General features: G+C 38.3%; 2 protein-coding genes and 1 long non-coding RNA gene across 3 annotated transcripts in view; 2 read left to right on the forward strand and 1 right to left on the reverse strand.

Annotated features, from left to right (window-relative positions):
- The first annotated feature begins 71 nt into the window (after window positions 1-71).
- plg (plasminogen) lies at window positions 72-8,464 on the forward strand. The gene is made up of 20 exons (XM_082146607.1): window positions 72-201; window positions 351-380; window positions 598-724; window positions 863-969; window positions 1,949-2,063; window positions 2,179-2,318; window positions 2,808-2,928; window positions 3,007-3,125; window positions 3,211-3,373; window positions 3,852-3,976; window positions 4,112-4,268; window positions 4,365-4,561; window positions 4,666-4,814; window positions 4,899-4,992; window positions 5,132-5,246; window positions 5,338-5,412; window positions 5,712-5,852; window positions 6,245-6,351; window positions 6,488-6,633; window positions 7,995-8,464. Exons 1-20 carry the CDS (start codon window positions 153-155, stop codon window positions 8,154-8,156), a joined length of 2,439 nt encoding a protein of 812 aa, XP_082002733.1. The 5' UTR covers window positions 72-152; the 3' UTR covers window positions 8,157-8,464.
- Window positions 8,465-23,152, reverse strand: slc22a2 (solute carrier family 22 member 2). The gene is made up of 11 exons (XM_082146613.1): window positions 22,654-23,152; window positions 22,469-22,572; window positions 13,177-13,331; window positions 12,818-12,986; window positions 11,753-11,867; window positions 11,565-11,668; window positions 11,281-11,495; window positions 11,086-11,194; window positions 10,832-10,944; window positions 9,553-9,652; window positions 8,465-9,467 (listed from the first exon to the last, which is right to left on the reverse strand). Exons 1-11 carry the CDS (start codon window positions 23,062-23,064, stop codon window positions 9,380-9,382), a joined length of 1,683 nt encoding a protein of 560 aa, XP_082002739.1. The 5' UTR covers window positions 23,065-23,152; the 3' UTR covers window positions 8,465-9,379.
- LOC309481633 overlaps window positions 18,203-23,491 on the forward strand; it is a 54,543-nt gene continuing 49,254 nt past the window's right edge. Inside the window, exon 1 of the long non-coding RNA XR_014200069.1 lies at window positions 18,203-19,615. This is a non-coding gene — a long non-coding RNA (uncharacterized lncRNA). The remainder of the gene's footprint in view (window positions 19,616-23,491) is intronic.

Below are 23,491 nucleotides of genomic sequence, written 5' to 3' on the forward strand. Positions count from 1 at the left end.
AAACGCACTGATGGACAAACACTATTTGACCTGGGCCATGTCCTTGTTAGGACAATGATTGACTGATGAGTGACGGCCCTATGATGTTTGTTGTACTGATATGCTTAAAAGATTGAAAACCTCTCAAAGTCCCTGCCTGTCAATGCTCCAACATGAAGGTTCACAAAGCTGTTCTTTTACTTAGTCTATTCCTTTTTACAGGTAAGCCAACAGATATTTATTCACAGTGCCTTAATTATTAAGCTATTTCTGCAATCTATAAATGAACAAAAATAAAATGAACTGAGTAAAATCTATAACTAATAGCATTCATTTATCTGTATATCATTAACAACTCATGGTACCTTTAGATTTCCAAGGGGCCCAGACCGAAAGCACAGGCAAGTAAATCTAATATTTTTAGAAATAGTCTGTAGTAAAGTTGGTAAGGGCTTACATGGGCTCTTGTTCAGGATAATTTTGCTTTGTTGGTTTCACTGAATCTAGATAGCACAGTCCACAGAACCCATTCGTCTTACTTCATCAACATCGGTAATCATGCGTTTATGATTAGAAGCGTAACTTTCTCTTTTTGACACCCTTTTTTACATTTTACAGATATTCTGGAAGCATATGTTAAAACGGATGGGGCCTGGATAGTGAAATTGCCTAAAGTTCTGTACACTGTGAAAACAGTGGAAGAATGTGCCTCGAAGTGCGACAAAGAGACTTCCTTTACATGCAGGTGCAAGTCAGACCATAATATAACTCTCAAAATATATTGTGTTGCACTAGTGTAGACTGATCTGATGTTAACAAGCAATGACAAATGCTTTATTCTGCTCTATTATGTTAAAATACTGGGTATATATGTGCGTTGCAGGTCATTTTTGTACATCGAAAAAGATCAGGATTGTGTAACATTACCTGCCAACTCAAAAACTGATCAGATACTGCGAAGAATGAGTGCTGTTCTCTATGAGAAAAAGGGTAAGATTTTATAGTCCAATCTATTTGACCACTTTACAGATTTGAAAGTTTAATAGCAGATGATGTTATGAATTATCTTCAGCATGCATTACTCTTAAGTACATTTTGAATTATAATTATGGTTACGCTTTTTCTTGTTGTTTTTTTTCTTCTTCAAAAGTCAGTCCGAGTTAATATTTAATCTAGATTTATCAAAGTTTAGTTTGGTCCATGTCAGTAAACAAAGTAAGGAAGATTATCTGAAAATCTATCGTCCAATGAGGGATTTCTCCTTAAAACGCAAATGTATCAAGTACTGTCTAGGTTAAACAATGAGAAATGTTTCAGTTTTGGATCGCTCAAAATACACCTGATGGATGTTGTCTTAACAAGCATACTTAAGGTCAATGGTTCTCAACTGGTTTTGCATTAAGACCCAGATTTTACATTTAAAATCATGTAGTGAATAGTATTATCATAAAAAGTCATTAAAATCAAACATTTAAAAATTGTCACAAACTACATAAGACCATCAATGTAGAAAATGATTGACCCAACATAGGTAGATTATAAAAATGGACCATTGTTGAAATGCATAAACAGCAGAAGTGTAATTTACTGGGCAAACCCTTGGCTATCGCATGGAACAAACACTGGGCCAAAATATTGTAGTGTAGAGCTTGTTTCACCATACAGTACATTGACATCAAAAGATTTTGCCCTACCTCTGATCTAAAAAGCCAGTTTCTTTTGCCATCTTAACTAAAGCACTTATTTTGTCACATTTCAGTATTAGCATTTACGATCTTTCTCTTATGTCAGAAAAGACATGAGTCCCATTTTTGTATCATAAACTACATAACTTTTGAAGACCACTCCACTTAATACATCATCATCAGTACTGTATCAACATCAAATTAAATGAGTGTACAAGCTTGTACTAGCTACAATTAATGTGTTTTTAAGTATGTTAATGAATGCATTGAATTCCGTTATACAGAGTACTTACTGGAATGCGTGAATGGCATTGGCACGGACTACAGAGGGACAAAATCCAAGACAAAATCAGGAAAAACATGTCAGCGATGGGAAGGAATTTTCCCCCATGTGCCAAAGTAATTCTTAATTTGAATTTTTCAATCGTTATGCTGTAAAAGAGAAAACAGCTTTAGGAAATACAGAAGCTAGTGGTTAAGCCAGCTAATTAACCTCAATAGTAACTTTCTACAGCATAACGCCAAAGACACATCCAAAAGCTGACTTGGAGTCCAACTTTTGTCGAAACCCGGATGGAGACAAGGGGGGTCCCTGGTGCTACACTACAGATCCACAGAAACGATGGGAGAACTGCGATATCCAAGACTGCACAGGTATTTAGCAAAGTAACTGCTAAATCTTGTGGGCTTACATACTGATGTGTGAATCTCATGCATGAACCTAATTATGAAGTGCACTTATGAAGTGAGCAGGGCATTAGCTGTGTCACTACCACTTTATCCTTTATCCATCTATATTCTGAACATTCTTAAATCCATATTTACAGTATTTCAACTTGTATACAGTCTCTTTGTGCAGCATTTGATAAAACTGGATTTAAATCCCTGGGAACATCACAACAATGATAATTAGCCTAGGTGTTAAAATAAATCAAGAAGATGTGCCACCCAGAATCATGTATTCATAAAAGAGAAGATTAGTTGCTTGAGGCGTCCGTGCACGTTTCAATAACGGCCTTGTGGAAAAGACTTTCGTGAAGGGATTCAGTTGCTCACTTTCATTTGGATCAACCTTTTGAAGCAATGTACAAGAGTGCAAAAATTTGGAATTTGCCCCTTGAATCTGCTCTTTAATATCTCCAGAGGAATGTATACAGTGCAGTGGAGAAAACTACAGAGGCAAGATCTCCACTACTGTGAGTGGATTTACCTGCCAACGTTGGGACTCTCAAAAACCCCACAACCACGGTTACATCCCTTCAGCGTGAGACATTATCATTTATAGCACAAATGAGATATGGTCAATTTTGTGCATTTTTTGACTATGGTCTGTCTTTTGCAGTCTTCCTGATAAGTACTTGGAAGAGAACTATTGCAGGAACCCTGATGGAGAGCCAAGGCCCTGGTGCTTTACCACCAGTCCATCCAAACGTTGGGAATCCTGCGCCATTCCACGATGTGGTAAGCAATGTTCTTGTCAATCTGTAATACAAAGTTGTGTGTCAAATGATTAGTCAATCATTAACTGGTCACCGTTTTCTTGTAGCAACTGAACCACCCACAATTGTACCAGAGCTTAATTGTACAAGTGGAGAAGGTAGCTCCTACAGGGGCACGATTGCTGTGACAGTCTCAGGAAAAATTTGCCAGGACTGGGCTTCCCAAAGTCCCCAAAAGCATTCCAGAACTCCAGAGAACTACCCATGCAAGTAAGCATCCACATGATGGATTTGATGAACTGGTTTTGAGAGACATTCAGGTTTTGATTAATTTCCCAAGGGTGTCAAATCCTACACATGGAGGACCACCTTTGTGCTGAGCAGTTAATCAAGGTGTTCAAGATTACTTGAAAATTACAGGCAAGTGTTTGATCAGGGTTCAAACTCTGCAGGACAAGGCCCTTTCCGGAGCTGAAACCCCATTTAGCAAACATGAACCAGCTAATAAAGGTCTTCAGGATTACTAGAAACGTCCAGGCAAAAGTGTTGGAGTTAAACTCTGCAGGACAGGGCCCTCCAGGAGCAGGGTTTGACACAGTTGAACTAGAAGAACGAAGGAGACGGACTTCTTCAAAGTCTGAATTATTCTGTAGGGCAAAGCTATGAAATTTTACTTGCCCCGGTATGCCAAAAACATACAGAATAGTGACTGCACAGGGAATGCAACTAAAGTTTGTTTCCATCCCAGAGGCCTTGATGGGAGCTACTGCAGAAACCCGGATAATGAAAGAAGTCCATGGTGTTACACCACAGATCCAGAGACCCGCTGGGAGTACTGCAGTGTGCCTAGTTGTGGAGATCAACCTAGACCTGGTCGGTTTTGAAGGAGCTATTACAAACCATATAACATTAAATGTAGATTATAGTGTCCTTTCTTTGTATGTTACTTCATATATGTCCCTAGAACTGGTGAAAGATCCATGTATAACATAAATATTTTATTCTCAGAGGAGCCGGTGATCCCTGAGGGTGAAGGATGTTATGAAGGTGATGGAACCTCCTACCGTGGTGCCATGTCAGAGACCATCAGTGGAAAGAAATGCCAGTTCTGGACATCCATGGAACCTCATAAACATTCCAAAACACCTCAGAAATTCCCTAAAGCGTAAGACACTACACTGAACTATATCTTGAACTGTTGCAACTTTTGACTCCACTGATTTCCCCTCTGGCTCCTGCCATGATTTCACCCATCATGCAGAGATCTGAGGAGGAACCTGTGCAGGAATCCAGATGGTGACCGAGCCCCCTGGTGCTACACCACAGATCCCACAGTTCGGTGGGAGTATTGCAACATCGAGCGGTGCGAAGAAAAGCCCAGCTCACGGGAGCCTCCTACCAATTCATCAGTGGCTGCAGCTTCTCCAACTTTTTTTCCACCTACTTCTCAGGAAATAGGTTAATCCACCTACAAGCTAACAGATTGTATCAAATATCTGGGGAAATATAGTATTGACTAAGGGAGGAAGTGAGTTACAATGTGCTTTGTTTCTTTTTACAAGATTGTAAGGTTGGTAACGGAGCAAGTTACCGGGGTCCCACATCCACTACTATTATGGGAGTGACCTGCCAAGCATGGCGTTCTATGACCCCCCATCAGCATGCCAGTTTTACCCCTGAAACGCATCCAGACAAGGGTCTAGAGTCAAATGTAGGTCTATGTAGAATTTCAAGTATTTTTTTTCAAGGCAATTCCGGACTTTTTAACACATTTTTTACTTGATTACACAATTAGCAATGCAGAAACCCAGACAGTGACGTGAACGGACCTTGGTGCTATACAACGGATCGAGATAAGAAGTGGGATTACTGTCAGATCCCAGACTGTGGTAACTGTTCTTAATATTCCTCTTGGAAATGCTTGACTCCAATGGCAAGGAAATTACCAAATGCTAATTGTTGTTTTTCCAGGCGATCAAATATCCTTGCTATATAAGATACATGACATGCATATTCCTTTCTAATCAGATGGCCTGAAATGTGGACAACCAGCAACGAAACCCAAGCGGTGCTTTGGGCGGATCGTTGGGGGATGTATTTCCAAACCCCACTCCTGGCCTTGGCAGATCAGTCTTCGGACCAGGTATACCAACAAACAACCCTCCTCTGCCTCTGTACTCATTTCCAGGCTCAGATGAATTGTAGTTATTAACTGCCATATTCTGTCATGCCAGAAGCAAAATTCATTTTTGTGGTGGAACGCTAATTGATGCACAATGGGTTCTAACTGCAGCTCACTGTCTAGAGAGGTAAGTGACTTTTTTAATTTTTATTGTTTGAGGAGACAAAAATGCAAATAAAGGGTTGAAAATGTTGCCAATGTTTAGAAGTGGAACCACTGTGCTAGTGGTTCTCACTCCACTACTGGCCATTCACAACACTGTACATTTTAATTGTCTGTGGACTCCCTGAAATGGAGTTGACAACCAAGTACTCCAGCATATACAGATGACCTCAAAGCCTAAAGAGACAAGGAAAAAAACCCACACAACTCTTCAATGGGGTCTTTATACAGCAAATGGTTAAATGTGTACGTACCACTATGCAGGTCTGCGAGTCCATCTGCCTACAAGATCTTCCTTGGAGTCCACACAGAACGTGCAAATGAACCATCCAAACAGGAGCGAGAGGTTTCGAAGATTATTAAGGGGCCAGCTGGAACTGACATCGCTCTTCTCAAGTTGGACAGGTTAGAGTATTCTGTGTGCAACTGTTGCCATTGCAACTGAAACAACACTCTGAATCTGGTGAAGTGTTTAATGTTTCATTTGTTTATACTTTGTCTTATATCCCAGTTTAATATACAGATAAAAGAATGATTAAGTGATTTAACAGTTGATTCATGAGTTTTAGATGGGATTGTCTGTAGATTGGAGTAATGGAAGATGGAGAGTGTTGAGGAATCCTTATTGAAAACAGTCACTATCTTTGCAATTCGATTTGGTTACACTAGTGGCACAATACTTCTCGTTATTATTTAATGTCTTTGTTGCGTTAAATGCAGTTCTGGATTTTGAAACTGTAACCTCATTTTATTTATAAATTACATTACGGAGGAAAACTAATTTTGTCTGATTTTAGGCCTGCATTAATAAACGATAAGGTATTGCCTGCGTGCCTGCCTGAAAAGGACTACATTGTACCAAGCAATACTGAATGCTATGTAACAGGCTGGGGGGAGACAGAGGGTAGGTAACTTTAACAAGTAGGTATAGCGAAATGGATTCTTTATCAAATCTCTTCACTGTTTTACTCGATAAAGATGATTGATTATTGATTAAAGATTTCACAGTGTTCATAGCTTCAAGACCTTCTGTTTCCTAGGAACTGGTGGAGAAGGTATCCTGAAAGAAACCGGTTTCCCTGTAATTGAGAACAAAGTCTGCAACCGTGCATCTTTTTTGAGTGGCCGCGTGAAGGAGCATGAGATGTGTGCAGGAAACATAGAAGGTGGAACTGACAGTTGTCAGGTAAGGGAGCTTGCACTGTTTAGGTTCAGTCACCTCTCTGATTTAAACCCTAGTAAGCTGCCTACCTAGGAACCACTTTTAGCAATAATTATACACTGAAAAAAATTATATGATCAATAAGTTAGGAGAGCACATGTTTTTACATTGCTTTAACTCATCAAGTTTAGCAATTTTCAACTTTTTTTTATACGTTATACTAGATTCAACTCATCCTTTAAGTCAGTTTAATGTAATTTAAGTTGAAATGACTTAAACATCCAAGTTGATTGTAGCTACTTAAAAATTTAAGGCAGCAACTTTTTTTACAGTGTAGTTGTGTCCCAAATGACAAAATATACAATATGCACTTACAGTATACACTATGTACTTTTGCACTCTGTACTAGTATATTAATTTTATAAGGTTATTTTGTCACTCAACATCGGAGTCTGATGCCCCTCCCACTCCACTATGTTATTAAAGTTGCGACAGTTGAGTGAATGAAGTGTCCAATAACATTCCACACTTAGTTTCTTTCCATTCATTTAGTGCATCATCCGGGTATTTAAAGTGCACTTTTTCTTTTTGGAATTTTCAGTGTGAACACACTACTTGCACTGTTTATACTTAAAAACGTCATAGAATAGTGCACAAGTACACAAATTGGGACGTACCTTATGAATACAAACAGACATAGCCATGTACAAATGCCTTGAAGGAAGCATTGCAAGTATTTGTCACTGATTAAGCAACCTTAAGAATACATTTATTCAACATCGAAATATACTGTTAGAAAATAGTTTTATCCAATTAAGAAAATGACTAAATACTTACATATAATCATTAGCTTAGTAGCAACATATAACATCCCACTATTGCAATATTAGGGTTTAAGTACTTCATGTGGGGAGCACTATTTGTGTGGCATGCTTGAGGTTTGGTACAGAACCACTGATTTTCCATGCATGTTATAATTTTTATCACAACATGTAATCATTATTTTACCTTGCTCCTTGTTTTTGCTTAAATAAAAAAATTATGTTAGCTAACTGCATGATATGTATTGTCTTAGAACTGTAATTTCTGCAATATGGACATTACTTTGACACAGTCACCTGATAAACAGATCACTCTTAATTGTAAAGTAAAAACATACATTTTCTGTGAAGTTGCTTTGAAACGATATGTATGGTGAAAAGCGCTATACAAATAAATCTGAATTGTGCATTTAAAGGAATGGTTCACCCCAAAATTCAATATTTTACTATAATCATTATCTCTTATAACTTTCTTTCACAAATGAAATTTGAGACCTACAACAAAGGGAAAGATTTTAAGTGAATAACAGATTAAATTGTGACGTGTTCCTCACACTTATACAGGGTGACAGCGGTGGGCCTCTTGTCTGCTACGCACAGAACACCTTCGTCCTTCAGGGAGTGACATCATGGGGTCTTGGCTGTGCTATTGCCATGAAACCTGGAGTGTATACCCGCGTCTCCAAGTTTGTCGACTGGATAGAACGCAGTATGAAAGAAAACTGAGAATTAGTCGGATTAGTCGAATGATGTGCAGCGGAATTTAAGTTAACTAATGGTAAAATAATGAAATTAAATGTTATTGATGCATAAGCCGTTTTAAAGTTTAAGTAACAGACCCTGTTAAGATGTTCAGTTTTACAAACTGTCAAGCCCACTTTCAGTCTGTATGGTTATATGCACAAGCCGGATGTGTTCCAATTTGAGGCAGTCCCCAGTGAACATGTTTTATTACAGAACTCTTCAAAGAATCAAAAATGTAATCAGATTTAAAAAAAGATATAATTTCCTACATTAAAGCGATAGTAAACATCTTTGAAGAAAGTCTCTTTATTTGTGCTCCACAATACAAACAGTTTTGCTTTTACAGTAACAGTGCTCTAAAATGTCAAAACCCTAGTAAGTGACAGAAAAAATAAGTACAATTTACTATTATCATGAATAATAAACATTTCGAAAAAAAAAATATATACAGATATTTTTATTGGGAGTTATTTTATCTTTGTCAAAAACATGCATTTAAAGAAATGTAAAATTAGAACAATAACTATATATATATATACACACATATATACAGTATATACACACACACACACACACACACACACACACACATATATATATATATATATATATATATATATATATATACACACACACACACATATATATATATACACATATATATACACACACACACACATATATATATATACAGTATATATATATACACACACACACACACACACACATATATATATATATATATATATATATACACATACACACACACATATATATATATATACACATATATATACACACACACACATATATATATATACAGTATATATATATATACACACACACATATACATATATATATACATATATTTAGTTATTGTTCTAATTTTACATTTCTTATATATATATATATATATATATATTAACTACAGTCAATGACAAATCATTAGTTTGGGAACAATAATTAAATAATTACATAGCTGCGGAAAATCATTGGTCCTTTGATTAGATTGCTACATATTTTCTAACTTTCTCAGCTTGATTACTAAATCAAATTCATATTTTAATAGTTCATTAACTTTTGGAATGACAAAACTTATTGATTAATGAGAAATGGTTTTCAGATTGTATAATTTAGATGAAATCCTCAAAGGAGAAGGGATAAGCAGCATCACATAATAGTCAAGTTAAGGAGGTTGCAGTATTCAGACTGCTGTAACTTCTTTGTTCGACGTCAGATCAGAGGGCAGCAAATTCTCTAGCTGTTGACCTTTCAGATGGTTTTCTTTGTTTCTGCATGTACAGTTCACATTTGTGAAGAAAGGTTCAAGGTGACAAATGTTACCATGGTGAATATGTGCAGCGAGTAAAACCTCACCTCTTTGGACATTCAATGTCATCAATGGTTTCTGGAAGAGGCACACCTTTGGTTTCAGGTAACAGAAGAACCAGTCCACCGGCCACAAACGCAAGAGCACCTGTGAGAGTGAACATTGACTTCACCAACCTGACACTGGAGCTGGAACATGCTCAACATCACTTTACTATGGCCAGGGGTGTCATGCATTTATTTTGAGGGGGCACCAGTGAAAGTCATGCTAAGATATGACCAACGGAAAACCCTTTTAATAGAGTTTCTGTGTAGCATTCCAAGCGGGCCTGGGTTCTGCGATAATACCTTACTTGCTTTGTAATAAACAAAACATTTGACTGGAACATCCAATGAGGAAATGTTGGTCCGAGAGGGTCAAAGTTTGTCTGGTTAACATGAACCTACTAGCCCCTGGTTGTAGAACTACACCGTGCAGTGGGCAAAAATAATAAATAAATAAGGTGTATATCTATACATTAATATATAATTTATACATATATACACACACACATATATAGATTTGTAATAGTATGTTTTGTTAGCGCCCTATATATATATATATATATATATATATATATATATATATATATATATATATATATATATATATATATATATATATATATTTTTTTTTAGGTCTGTTAAAAGCCTGAAATTGACTGCTGCCTTTGAAGGGATAGTTAAACCATTTTTTTTTTAAGTTGTCCTTCTCAAGTTGTTCTAATCCTGTTGAACACAAAAGAAGACATTTTGAAGAATGTTGGTGACCAAACAGTTTCTGGTCCAACTTATTTTTTTTCCAAACTATGGAAATCAATGTGGACCTGCAACTCTTTGGTTACCAACATTCTTCAAAATCTCTTCTTTTGTGTTCAGCAGAACAAAGAAACTCATCCATGTTTAAAACAACTTGAGTGGGAGTAAATTATGAAAAATGTTCATTTTTGGGTGAACTGTCCCTTCAACGTCTCTCCTCAATAGTTTCTAGTGAAGTGTTTGGGACGGTGTGTGTTCTTGTGGTGCAATCAGCCAATCAGCAGCCATTCAGCAGTCATTCAGCAGCCATTCAGCAGTCATTCAGCAGCCATTCAGCAGTCATTCAGCAGCCATTCAGCAGTCATTCAGCAGTCATTCAGCAGCCATTCAGCAGCCATTCAGCAGCCATTCAGCAGTCAGGATGTAATTTTCCTGCATCTTGTAATTACTTACATTCAGTGCTCTACCTAACAACACAAACAACTCAGTCTGATTGTATGTGAAATAAACATAACATCTGTTTTTGTACCGAAAATGATAAGAGGTAGTTCTAGCCAGATGACAGAGAGCCTGTAGAGCAGGAAGGGTGCTACAATCCCTCCAATGTCACACAGTGTGGAACAGACCGATACACCCAGATTTCTGCATCAAACAACGTCATATACAGTAGCATTATTGACCACAAACAAAATTCTAGAAATGATATACTAATTATTCACATGTTATATACTACATGCAATGCATAATGAAAGATAAATGCGGTCCCTCTGCAATATAACTCACCTGATAACAGTGGGATACAGTTCAGTATTCACAAACACTACCATTTCAAAAGCCATAGTGATGCCCAGCCTTCCAACACAAGCAACAGCGCTTTTTAACCAGAACATACCTGTAGAAGATACACAATTTAAAGTAAGCATACATGTATCGCCCTTTTTCAGTCAACTTTAATTACAACCACAAATGGTATCTCACTGTCCGGGATGAATGCTGTGATTAAGCAAGCCGCTCCTGCCACGATATTCGCAGCTGCAAAAGGAAGCCGCCGTCCGATCCGCTCAATAGTGAGAAGGATGAGGAAAGCTGCTGGCAATTCCACGATTCCCGATATGAGGAAGTCCACATACACGTTTCCTCCGAGGATTCCCAGCCTCATAATAAGACCCTGGTAAACCACAGCACTGGTGAACCTACAACATGAGGTTACAGATAAATGTTCGCCCTAATGCATTTAATGTGGTGTTTAGGATCTGACGTACCAGTTGAAACTAAGGATGAACGTGTATCTTCTCAATTTGGAAGTCTTGAACAGATCCATGAAAGAAGCAGTTGAGACAGACTCTGTGTTTTCACCTGACAGTGTCTGATGGATGAATTTGGGCATTTAAGAGACATTTGGGCATTTGGTATTAAATGTATGCTCCTCATCTATGTGCATATTTTGTACCTCAATTTTCTTGGACAGTGTTTTCTTGTTCTCCTTGGCTATCATTTTTGTGATCTCCAGTGCTTCGGTTCTCTTGTTTTGGCTGAGGAGCCATCTTGGTGATTCGGGGATAAACCTGAAAAAGTATATTTAAATAATGCAACATGGCTACACCTATCTAACATAGTGTAACACAAAAATATTTAACTACACGTATACAGTATCCTAAATGAAAACCCTGCTTAAGATTGTTCTTTACGTTCATCCAGAAACCAGCCATGTCATTACAGTTTGGAGAGAATAATAATAATAATGTTAAAATGTTACAGTATTATGTTCATCTGTTAAAGAGCACATCGTTTGGAAATTTGCATTTGAACCAAATGCTCAAAAAATTAATTTTCAGATGAAAATGCACGTCAAATAGAAATAGAAAGTTTGGGTTGGTAAGATTTTTAAAAAATATTTTAGAAAGAAGTTTCTTAAGCTCACCAAGGCTGCATTTACATTACAGTAAAAACAGTAATATTTTGAAATATTATTACAATTTAAAATGACTGCTTTCCATTTGAATTTATTTAAAAATGTAATTCATTTCTATGATGTCAAAGCTGAATTTTCAGCATCATTACTCTTCAGTGTCACCTTCAGAAATCATTCTAATATGCTAATTTGCAGCTCAAGAAACATTTATTCTTATTTTCAATGTTGTGCTGCCTAATATTTTTGTGAAAACCAAAAGAACAGCGTTTATTTAAAACATAAATCAAATTATAAATGTCTTCACTGTCGCTTTTGATCAATTTAATGAGTCCTTGCTGACTCCAAACTTTTGAATGGTAGTGTATCTTGACGATATACATGTGCTACAAAGTACTGGGTAAAATACAACAGTGCTTGTATCATAGTTTATATTTAATCTGTATCTATATTCTTTCAAGTTTTATATAGGTGGGTTGGTGAAGATTATAAAAGGACACAATATTTCAATACAAATTTGCACACAAACAAGTTAATAAATCTGGAAAACTCAAAGTGCAGCCTTCCGAAGACTCCACCTGTATTGCAGAATGCACAGGCCCTTACCAATAGTAAGTCAGGAAGAAGATGTAAGGTACGGTGAAGACCACTTGCAGCCAGCGCCAGTTTGGTATGAGGTAAGCTAAGAGAGGAAGGACGAGAATGCCCAGGCTGAAGAACATCTGATAGGTTACTCCCACCGTTCTCCTGTAGTCCACCCCAACCAGCTCCGTGACTGCAGCCAGGAAAAATGAGGATATCAAGAATCCAAATAATGTGGTAAACATTTCAATCAAGAACACTGCAGCTGGACTGACTGACCCGATCATTCTTAGACCATAACTATGAAAGTACAATTAGCTGCACACAGAAACGCATTTCATTTAAGTGTGATTAAATAAGTGAAAAATGTTTAGTTAGGCTACTTAGCACGTATCCAACCATCCAGCCGCCCTTCACTCCGAAGCCAAAGAGAACTCGGAACACCAGCAGGGCGATGTAATTCGGAGACGTGGCCACCAGAATCCCTGTTACTGAGATGAAGAAGTTGGTCATCAGGAAACTCTTCATTCTGCCATATCTGAAAGAAAACGGACACACAATTCACAATTGGATGGTTACTGAAACATTCATGTTGACATGGCAAAATAATAATAATTTGTTTTTTATTTTGTATAGGCTATAGCCTACTGCTTGATGACATTTACTCTGCCGTTCAAACGTTTGGGGTTGGTGAGACAAGTCTCTAAAGCTCACCAAGGCTGCATTTATTTGTAATTCTTTAAAAATAATTGTTTTAATGTATTTATTCCTGTGATGGCAACGCTACAGTTACTCCAGTCTTCAGTGTCACATTATCCTTCAGCAGAAATCATTCTAATATGCTAAATCAGCATATTAGCTAACCCCTCAAGAAACATTTCTTATTATTATAAATGCTGCGCTGCTTGATATCATTATTTTATTATAATATTTTTGTGGAACTGTGAGACAATTGTTTTTTGCAGGATTCTTTAATGAATAGAAAGTTCAAAAGAACAGCATTTATTTCAAATATTTGTTGTGATATTATCAATGTCTTTAATGTCACTTTTGATCAATATAATCTATGTTGCAGAATAAAAGTATTAATTTACTGATCGAAACATGTATGATTGCATTAAATAATTTTTTTTAAAAGATGTTTTATTTTCCTCTAAAACATGAAAAAAAATCCCCCTAGAAACATGATACATTTACTTGAGAATCAACACAGCATACCAAGGCCCATTCACAATGCTCACACTCAGAATGGATCCTGATTGGCTGTAAATGTTTTATCGTTCATCAGCTGGAGAAAAATAAATAAAAATCGTGGTGCAGATTCTGCTATTCTTTTAGAACGATTTTTAGAACTACATCTTTGCGTCATTGGTGTATGCCTTACCCCTCATTTACACTGCACACGTGTGCGGTGCGTTACCCCTCATTTACACTGAACACGTCTGCGACGCATTACGGCTGCGACACGGCTACCGGAGTTGATCGCGCCCATTCTAGTCAATGCTTGTGTTTACACCGGCCGCGACGCGGCGCGTTTCAGAAGCTTCCCAGAAGCGGCTCTCCGCGCCGCTTCGCTAAATATAGGCGCCAGGTCTATTTTTGACGGACGCGCGTCCAAGTCGCACCGGGAATACAAAATAAAAGTAAAAAAAACATTGTCAAATTCAAAATAAACACCCTGTGCAAACTCCCAAACGTATCACACACCAATATCCTTGGTAGAAACCATAGACTGTATGGTAGAAATCCCAAAATCAAGAAAAACCACGTCGGACAGGCAAATCACGTGGTCTCGCGCATCCAGTCGCTCTGCTTCTGAAATGCTCCTGGTGTGAGTTGGCACCGCGTGGAGGACGGAAAAAAACCTTGGCGCAGACGTAATGCACCGCACACGTATGCAGTGTAAATGAGGGGTCACACTGCACACCTCTGCGGCGCATTACGGCTGCGACACGGCTACCGGAGCTGATCGCGCCCATTCTAGTCAATGCTTGTGTTTACACCGGCCGCGACGCGGCGCGTTTCAGAAGCTTCCCAGAAGCGGCTCTCCGCGCCGCTTCGCTATATATAGGCGCCTAGTCTATTTTTGACGGACGCGCGTCAAAGTCGCACCGGAAATACAAACTAAAAGTAAAAAAAACATTGTCAAATTCAAAATAAACACCATGTGCAAACTCCCAAACGTATTACACACCAATATCCTTGGTAGAAACCATAGACTGTATGGGAGAAACCCAAAAATCAAGAAAAACCACGTCGGACAGGCAAATCACGTGGTCTCGCGCATCCAGTCGCTCCGCTACTGAAATGCTTCTGGTGTGAGTTGGCACGGCGTGGAGGACGGAATAAAACCTTGTCGCAGACGCAATGCACCGCACACGTGTGCTGTGTAAATGAGGGGTCACGTCTGCGACAAGGTTTTATTCCGTCCTCGACGCGGTGCCAACTCACACCAGGAGCATTTCAGAAGCGGAGCGACTGGATGCGCGAGACCACGTGATTTGCCTGTCCGACGTGATTTTTCTTGATTTTGGGGGTTTCTACCTTACAGTCTATGGTTTCTACCAAGGATATATTGGTGTGCAATACAATCGAGAGTCTGCACATGGTGTTAATTTTGAAATTGACAGTGTTTTTTTACTTTTATTTTGTATTTCCGGTGCGACTTGGACGCGCGTCCGTCAAAAATAGACTAGGCGCCTATATTTAGCGAAGCGGCGCGGAGAGCCGTTTCTGGGAAGCTTCTGAAACGCGCCGCGTCGCGGCCGGTGTAAACACAAGCATTGACTAGAATGGGCGCGATCAACTCCGGTAGCCGTGTCGCAGCCGTAATGCGCCGCAGATGTGTGCAGTGTAAATGAGGGGTCAAGGGGGTCGCACACCGGACGCGCAGCGCCACGTCTTTTAAATTCGAACACACTATTCTCTATGAGAGTACACACACCGGCGGCGCCTTTCGGCGTCTGTCCGCGGCGGCTCAGGACGTGTTCAAAATCCTGAGCCACAGAGCGCCATTTACATAGTTTTATATAAAATGTACATGTGAAGAGTTCAGATGCAAAAACCTCTAAATGCCATCTGAAATTTCCTCCTAGAATGATCATTTTTATGAAGCTCGTATATTTAAGTTCAGTAATTTCACTTAAATGGCAATGAAAATGACCTATTAATTGCCATTTAAGTGAAATTATTGAACTTAAATATACGAGCTTGATAAAAATGATCATTCTAGATGAAAATTTCAGATGGCATTTAGAGGTTTTTGCATCTGAACTCTTCATGTGTGTCTCAAATCGTAGTTAATGTATAAACGGACTTCACCCTGTGCTGCAATATACATTTAGTTTTATATTTATTTACAGAAATCAGAAAATTGCTGATGTTATCGGATTTTCAGGTGACAGTTGTCCTAGACGTGGCGCGTCGCGGCGCTGAGCTGCGCGTCCGGTGTGCGGCCGCCTTTAGGGGCCGTATTTTTCCATTCCAATGCATACTTTCCCATTGTTTTTCTATGTAAAAACGCGCTAGATGGACTTGTGTAACCGCTGTGCTTGTGTCTTGTGCAGTGTCTTGTTAAAACTGATTTTAACGCAGTGTCATACGCGAGACACCAGTGCAACGGTTATACACGTCAGTCTAGCGCGTGTTTACATAGAAAAACAATGGAAAAGTAGCATTGGAATGGAAAAATGCTGTGTGAACGGCCCCTAAGCCGGGGACACACTTAACGACTAGCTGAAACATTTTAAGACTGAACTGAACACACTCACAGACTGTTAGATTTTAAACACCGACTGTGAAGTGAACACGACTGTCGGCAGGTTTTCGTAAGTATCAAATTACATTCATAATCGGCCTTACAGTTGTTAAGTGTACCCCTGGCTAAAAGGGATACTTCACCGATTAGTATTAGGCTTTGTATCAGTAGAAACCCGGTAGTATCAAAGAGTATAGAAGCCCAAGAGGCGAAACTCTGTTGTGTTATGGGTAACAGTCTGTAGATGGCGCTGCGGGGGCGCGTCGGCCATTATGGACTGAAAGCTGCTGAAATTGTTAGCGCCAGTTTGCACGCCACACAAAGTTGTTTTTTGTTCATGTGTGCATTTGCTTGATTACACATCTTTTTGACTAATGCGTCCATTCTATGTCAATGCCTCTTCTCTCACAAGAAAAAAAACAAAAAAAAACTTCTCATACACAAATGTACACACAATACATGGATTTCTCGGCGACGTCATCACTGCATGCGCACGCAACCAGGAGGCAGAAAAGACCCGCGGCCTTCGTACCAGAGTAACGTTAAAGGGTTTAGGGTAGGCTAGTAGCATAGTGGTGGTGTTGTCGCTAAGTCAAAATGCTAATTATCATGTTAGACTAAGTTAGTAATGTAACAGCCAATGTTAGCAGTGCAGCATCTATAGAGCCCGAATTTGCTTTTATATAAGTTAACCTTGTTTACGTTACCTACTTTACGACCTGCAACATTTCATGACTTCACACATGTACGTGGCGATAATATTAAAAAACTTACTCTCAGCAATGGTGAGATCTTGCCGGATCCCTACGCAATACATGACGATCTTTGGATTGTGGATGACAAGTGGCCAGCAATTGTATGGCCTGATATATATAATTATAATTTATTTTATTCGAAATCCATGTATACACTACTGTTCAAAAGTTTGGGGTTGGTAAGATTTTTATGTTTTTGAAAGCAGTCTCTTGTGCTAAAAAAATATGTAAAACAGGAATATTATGAAATATTATTGGAACATACATTTTAAAATGCATTCAAAAGGAAAACGTGTAATTTATCAAAGCTGAATTTTCAGCATCATTAGGCCTACTCCAGTCTTCAGTGTCACATGATCCTTCACAAATCATTCTAATATGATGATTTGATGGTCAAGAAACATTTCTGATAATTATCAATGTTGAAAACAGTTTTGCTGCTTCTTATTTTTGTGACATATTTTATTATAAGTAACGTTATATGTGTGCAGTCATGAAATGTTGCAGGTCGTAAAGTAACGTAAACAAGGTTAACTTATATAAAAGCAAATTCGGGCTCTAGATGCTGCACTGCTAACATTGACTATTACATTACTAACTTAGTCTAACATGATAATTCATACATGCATCACAGTATGTCCGGATTTTGATTCGTAAACAGTTGGACTTTTTACATAATGTTATATTAATATGAAACACAAACAAACAGATCCAACTCTGAAATTGCAGTTTATTATTGAGTCAACAAAAAATTACAAACAATGCGAAATCTACGTTAATTACAATGTCCTTTTATTCTTTTATTACAGAACTCGGCATAACAGATAGCGTTTTTTTTTGCCTCCTGGATGCGCGCGCATCCGGTATTGTTTGTATACAAGAAACCCGTGTATAGATGGTGGTGTCTGATTAATTTCTGAGATCTTATGGCACCACTTCCATTTTAGTACTGTTTATAGTTCATGTGTGCACTTGCTAGATTGCACATCTTTTTTGTACCTTTCCGCCTGTAATAGGACATTCACAGATTGTTTTTGTTCTTGCCATTGAAAAGTTCACCTGTGTGCACTTTCACTGAAGATGTTGAAAAAACAAGTTGTTAATATTTTTGTGATATTCTATGTAAAAGATTAACTGTCTTTAGAAATGTTCATTTATAATTTTATTTATTTATTTTTCCAAATCATATAAATGGTGATGTTCACTAATTTCAAAATCAACATTTGAATAAATATCTTATTACTGTGTGTCTGCCTATATATTATTTCATGAATTTCTGTTATTCATATAACAAGGAAAATGCATAATAGAACATAAATATTGATAGATTAAAGGTTTGCAGTAATTTTATAATTGTATCTTTGCAAACCGTAAGTGGTAGGCTAATGAAGCCGATTCGGTGGGGGACATACCCTTACGAAAAAGTACTATAGGAATCTTATAGTATTTTGGGACAAAATATTATAGTAATCTTATAGGAATACTATAGTAATTTGGGACATACTATAGAAGTACGATAAGACTACTATAGAAATACTATAGCAGCTTTAAAATATTATAGAGGTATTACAGAACATCACAGAAGTATGTTATGTTCTGTAATACCTCTATAATATCCTAGAGCCGCTATAGTATTTCTATAGTAGTCTTATAGTACTTCTATAGTAATATTTTTGTCATTATTTAGTAATTATTTTGTCCCAAAATACTATTTTCCTAAGGGTAATTAGGCCATGCATAACCAACACATAGAAGTAACATTTTCTGTCATTTAACGTCGGTCATCCTCATTAATGTATTTTAAATTGTTTTCATATTTAGATATGACAGCCAGAAAAAAATAAGTTATGTTAAGTTTTTGTTATGTTAAGTTGGTTCAGTGCCATTGACTCCCATTATTTTTCGGCGTTTTCCTTCAGTTTTCAGTCCATAATGGTGGCCGCGCCGTCGCATCATAGGGGCAACTGTTGCTATGGAGCGTTCTATTGAGTTTCGCCTCTTGGGAGTGACCGTGCTTCCCTCCCTCATGTCTACCTGAGATGAGAGATTTCTGTATTGTGTGTCTGGAAAAAAAAACTCTGAGGTTTTATGTCATTTTGCGTCATCAGAGGCTTTTTTGGCCAGAGGCGAGAGACTACAGCCACTAGTAGGAGTTAGTTCCGCATGTTTTCAACCCGCCCATAGAGGGTGGGATCTCACGATAAAACACCGTCTTTTCAGTTTCGAGTCAACTAGTAGCCTAGTTGTATAATTTCTTCCGATACTGCCCTCTGTAACCGGTAGGCGTGGCTTGGGAGGGCAGCGAAGCAAGTGCATTCTGGGCAGAGATGGGGGACTCGAGTCATATGACTTGACTCGAGTCAGACTTAAGTCGCAAATTTTAGGACTTGAGACTTGCTTGACAAATATTAATAAAAGACTTGACTTGACTTTGACTTGATATTCATGACTTGAGACTTGACTCGGACTTGAGGTAAATGACTCGAAATAACTTGTCTTTTTAAAAATAAATATCTGTATTTGAACGCACCGCAACAATCACGTGACACAGCAGGAACGCGCGCTGTGTGAACAAAAACCGTAATAATGCAGTGTCGTAGTGATGACCCTGAAGCGCGGGATCGTTCGCCAGCTGTGAAACGGTACGTAATGCGCAAGTTTATGATCGAATCAGAGAAAGAAAGAAAAAAAATGCACAAGCAGAGAGAGAGAGAGAGAGAGAGAGAGAGAGAGAGAGAGAGAGAGAGAGAGAGAGAGAGAGAGAGAGAGAGAGAGAGAGAGAGAGAGAGAGAGAGAGAGAGAGAGAGAGAGAGAGAGAGAGAGAGAGAGAGAGAGAGAGATCGAGATCGAGATCGAGAGATCGCAGCTCATAAGCAAACTTAAGATGCTGCTAAGACATTACATGTCTTTAGGGGTTGTGTGTGAACGCAATCTCTGATTCCGGGAAATCACTGGCACTGCCAGACTGGCAGTGTGAATGAACCTAAATCAAACGAACCCGGGTCAAATCTTGGGTCACTTTATCCGTGTATTTTCCGGAATCTCTGTGTGAAAGGGGCTTTGGTCACACACCCTGACAAAGGCTCATTAGCCACAACGCATAGTTGTGCAAGTACTTGTCACCTGATTTTAAAATATTAAAGCCATGATGAAATAAAGGCTTTCTATATATTTTTAATAATATCGAGTGCCTTGGATTAATGATTTTTTTAATGATCTGAATAATCCCTTACATACAAAAGCACAGAGAAAAAATATTTTCTTGAAAATGAAAATGAAAATCGGGTTAAAATATGTTAAAATATGCCATAGGCCTATTCCAGTTTTTCTTACCTGCATGCATCCCTTTGTACTGTCTAGTTATATGCTACCAATATAGTCTGCTATCCCAGGGTTGACTTGAATGTTAAAAGAAATATAAAAAAAAATTAACTGTAATTTAATAATAATTAATAATGCATTGGTAGTCTAATGTGCTCTGGGATTTGTTTTCATGATAATCGAATGTAAAGAGTTTTATCTCTAAAAACTGTTTAGCTTATAACGCTAGTATATAGGGCATAGAGTAAGTAAAAAGAAATCGCTAGTTAATACCACTAAAAGATTGTAAAAAGACACCTACACACAAAGAAAAAAAACATACAGACTTTCAAACTGAACCATGCATACACAAATACACAAAACTAAAATTCAAACTTGCAAGCACAACCATGCACACATGCAAACAAACAATACACTCTTCACTCATACACACGCACACACATTCACTCACAAATATTAATGAATCAATCACACTCAATCAAATCACCTCTCTCTCTCTCACACTCACACACACACACACACACACACACACACACACACACACACACACACACACACACACACACACACACACACAACCATGGACATGCAAACAATACACTTTTCACACATACACATGCACACACATTCATTCACAAATATTAATAAATCACTCACTCACACAGATTAATAATGTACAATAGTCAATCCACCTGATTGACAGGTGTAAGTTTTGTGTCCACCTGATTGACAGGTGTAAGTTTTGGGTCAATTCAATTATTACTGTTTTTTTCTTGTTATTCTTTTGTTAAAAAGGAAAGATCTAACTTGTTGGGATGTGTTCATGTTCCATAAAGGGGATGCCAGTTTGAAGAATGCCATTTGGTGGCATAGGAACCATTATACTTGAATTGTGAATTGTTTAATACCTTTTAATGGTCTTCTGCAATGTTTGAGGCATATTTATTTTTCATGCTTTAATGTTGGCCTAATTTCAGTTACATTTACATTTTAGGCTATGTAGTTTGAAATTTTATTTTATTTTATTTTATTTTTTTATTGTAGTAACCACTCAGCTGTATGTGGAAATGCATATTTAAAAAAAAATGTTGCAAATAAAACCATAGTCCACAGCTTATGTAGTTTTAACTTATTTTAATATATAAATTCAGTGAAATCATCAAACGTTTGTATGACTTGCCAGTGACTTGTGACCCAAGCTACGACTTGACTTGACTTGCTTGACATAAAGCAGTGACTTGACTTGACTTGACTTGCTTTTCACAAAATTGACTCGGACTTGCTTGAGACTTGAAGGTTAAGACTTGAGACTTGCTTGTGACTTGCACATGTGTGACTTACTCCCACCTCTGATTCTGGGAATTGTTGTCTTTCATCCACATGAGCAAAAAATAAATTTTCTGGCTTTTCTCAGTCTAGAAGGCACCAACTTCTAAAATAATTTCACATTTCTACTACATAAATGACCCAATTTAAATACACATTCAAATTTCCAGCGGTGAAATATCCCTTTAAGACTTGTTTTCAGAGAATGTTGAGTCTTGAAACTAGTGCATTTTCCACTGACAGATTCCCCCCCCCCCCCCCCCCGCACATTTTTAAATATAAACAAGCTAAAACCAAGTAAAAGAATCTGCCAGTGCAGAAAGACAAAACACACCTTGGCTATTTTCAAGATAAAAGCTATGAAACAAGTCTTAATATCCTATGCAGCTCAATTATGTTGCTTATCAAGGAAATGTATCTAGTTTAAGGAGCTTTAGATATTTATTTCTAGAAAAAAAAGAAAGACCCATGTCATGGTAAAAAAAAAAAGAAGAAGATAAAAAGTGTCTGTCATACTTGTCTGCCATGTATCCAATTGCAATGCTGCCCACTAAGAACCCAACACTGAGCGTGGCTTGGAACATGTCAGCATACCAGGCGTCTGCACACACTAGATCAAACTGCAACACAGGTCTCATAAGACATTTGGTTCTATTCATTCACACAATTACCACCAAAAGAAAGTCTTGTTTTGTGTTCACCTCAGTGACAAACGACTGTCTTCCATTATAATCGTACTCCCAGCCGTCTGAACAGTCCGTCGTGGCAGAGAGCTGGGCCTGGACAAAGTCACTTTCTGGATTGTCGCAGTCGAGACCGGTGGCGTTCCAGTCCATGTCGAACCTCTTACACTGACTGTACGCCACCCCTGCAGAGCCGTTCATCTGGGGTACAGTGGCCCTGCGTGCGTCTTGAAGGCTCCAGCCGCATCTCTCCCGGATCTCACTGACGCCCGGGTCACGGCACCAATGCTCCGGGGTGAAGCCCTGGAACACAATCCCCACGTAGACAAAAGAAAACGGTACGGAGACCAAACTGAAAATGAGAAAAATTCGCATTTGGTACCGACCAAATGCGCCGGCCTCCTCTAAGATGTCATCGAAAGTGGCCATGGTCAATGTATGTGTAGTGGTGGAGGCGGCCACAGCTTTAGAAAGGGGTCTGCTAAGAGGAGGCACAGAGTATTTACCCACAGCTGGTTGACCAAAAGTCCAGAGGAGGTTGAAACTTGATATATTCGTGCTGGGACTGACCAATTACATGCTGAGATGAGACGGGGGCCACAAAGTTACAGTTTAACCCCAGTGACATCTGAAGCCCGTTATGCAATTTGTTACTGTATAATTTCTGTTCAGCAAGTGTTGTATGAAAACGGCTGAGTAAGTGTTAAGTAAACCTCCATTTTATTTAATCCCATTTCCAATGAGAAAAGTGGCACTTTTTTTTCACCCTAAAGCAACCTAATCTTGTTTGTCGTCAACTAAATTTGTCAAAATTTTAATAATTGAAATACAGTTAAATATTAGAGGAAAAAATTTC

Source organism: Leuciscus leuciscus, assembly GCF_965113295.1.
Source record: "Leuciscus leuciscus genome assembly, chromosome: 19".
NCBI classification, from domain to species: Eukaryota; Metazoa; Chordata; class Actinopteri; order Cypriniformes; family Leuciscidae; genus Leuciscus; species Leuciscus leuciscus.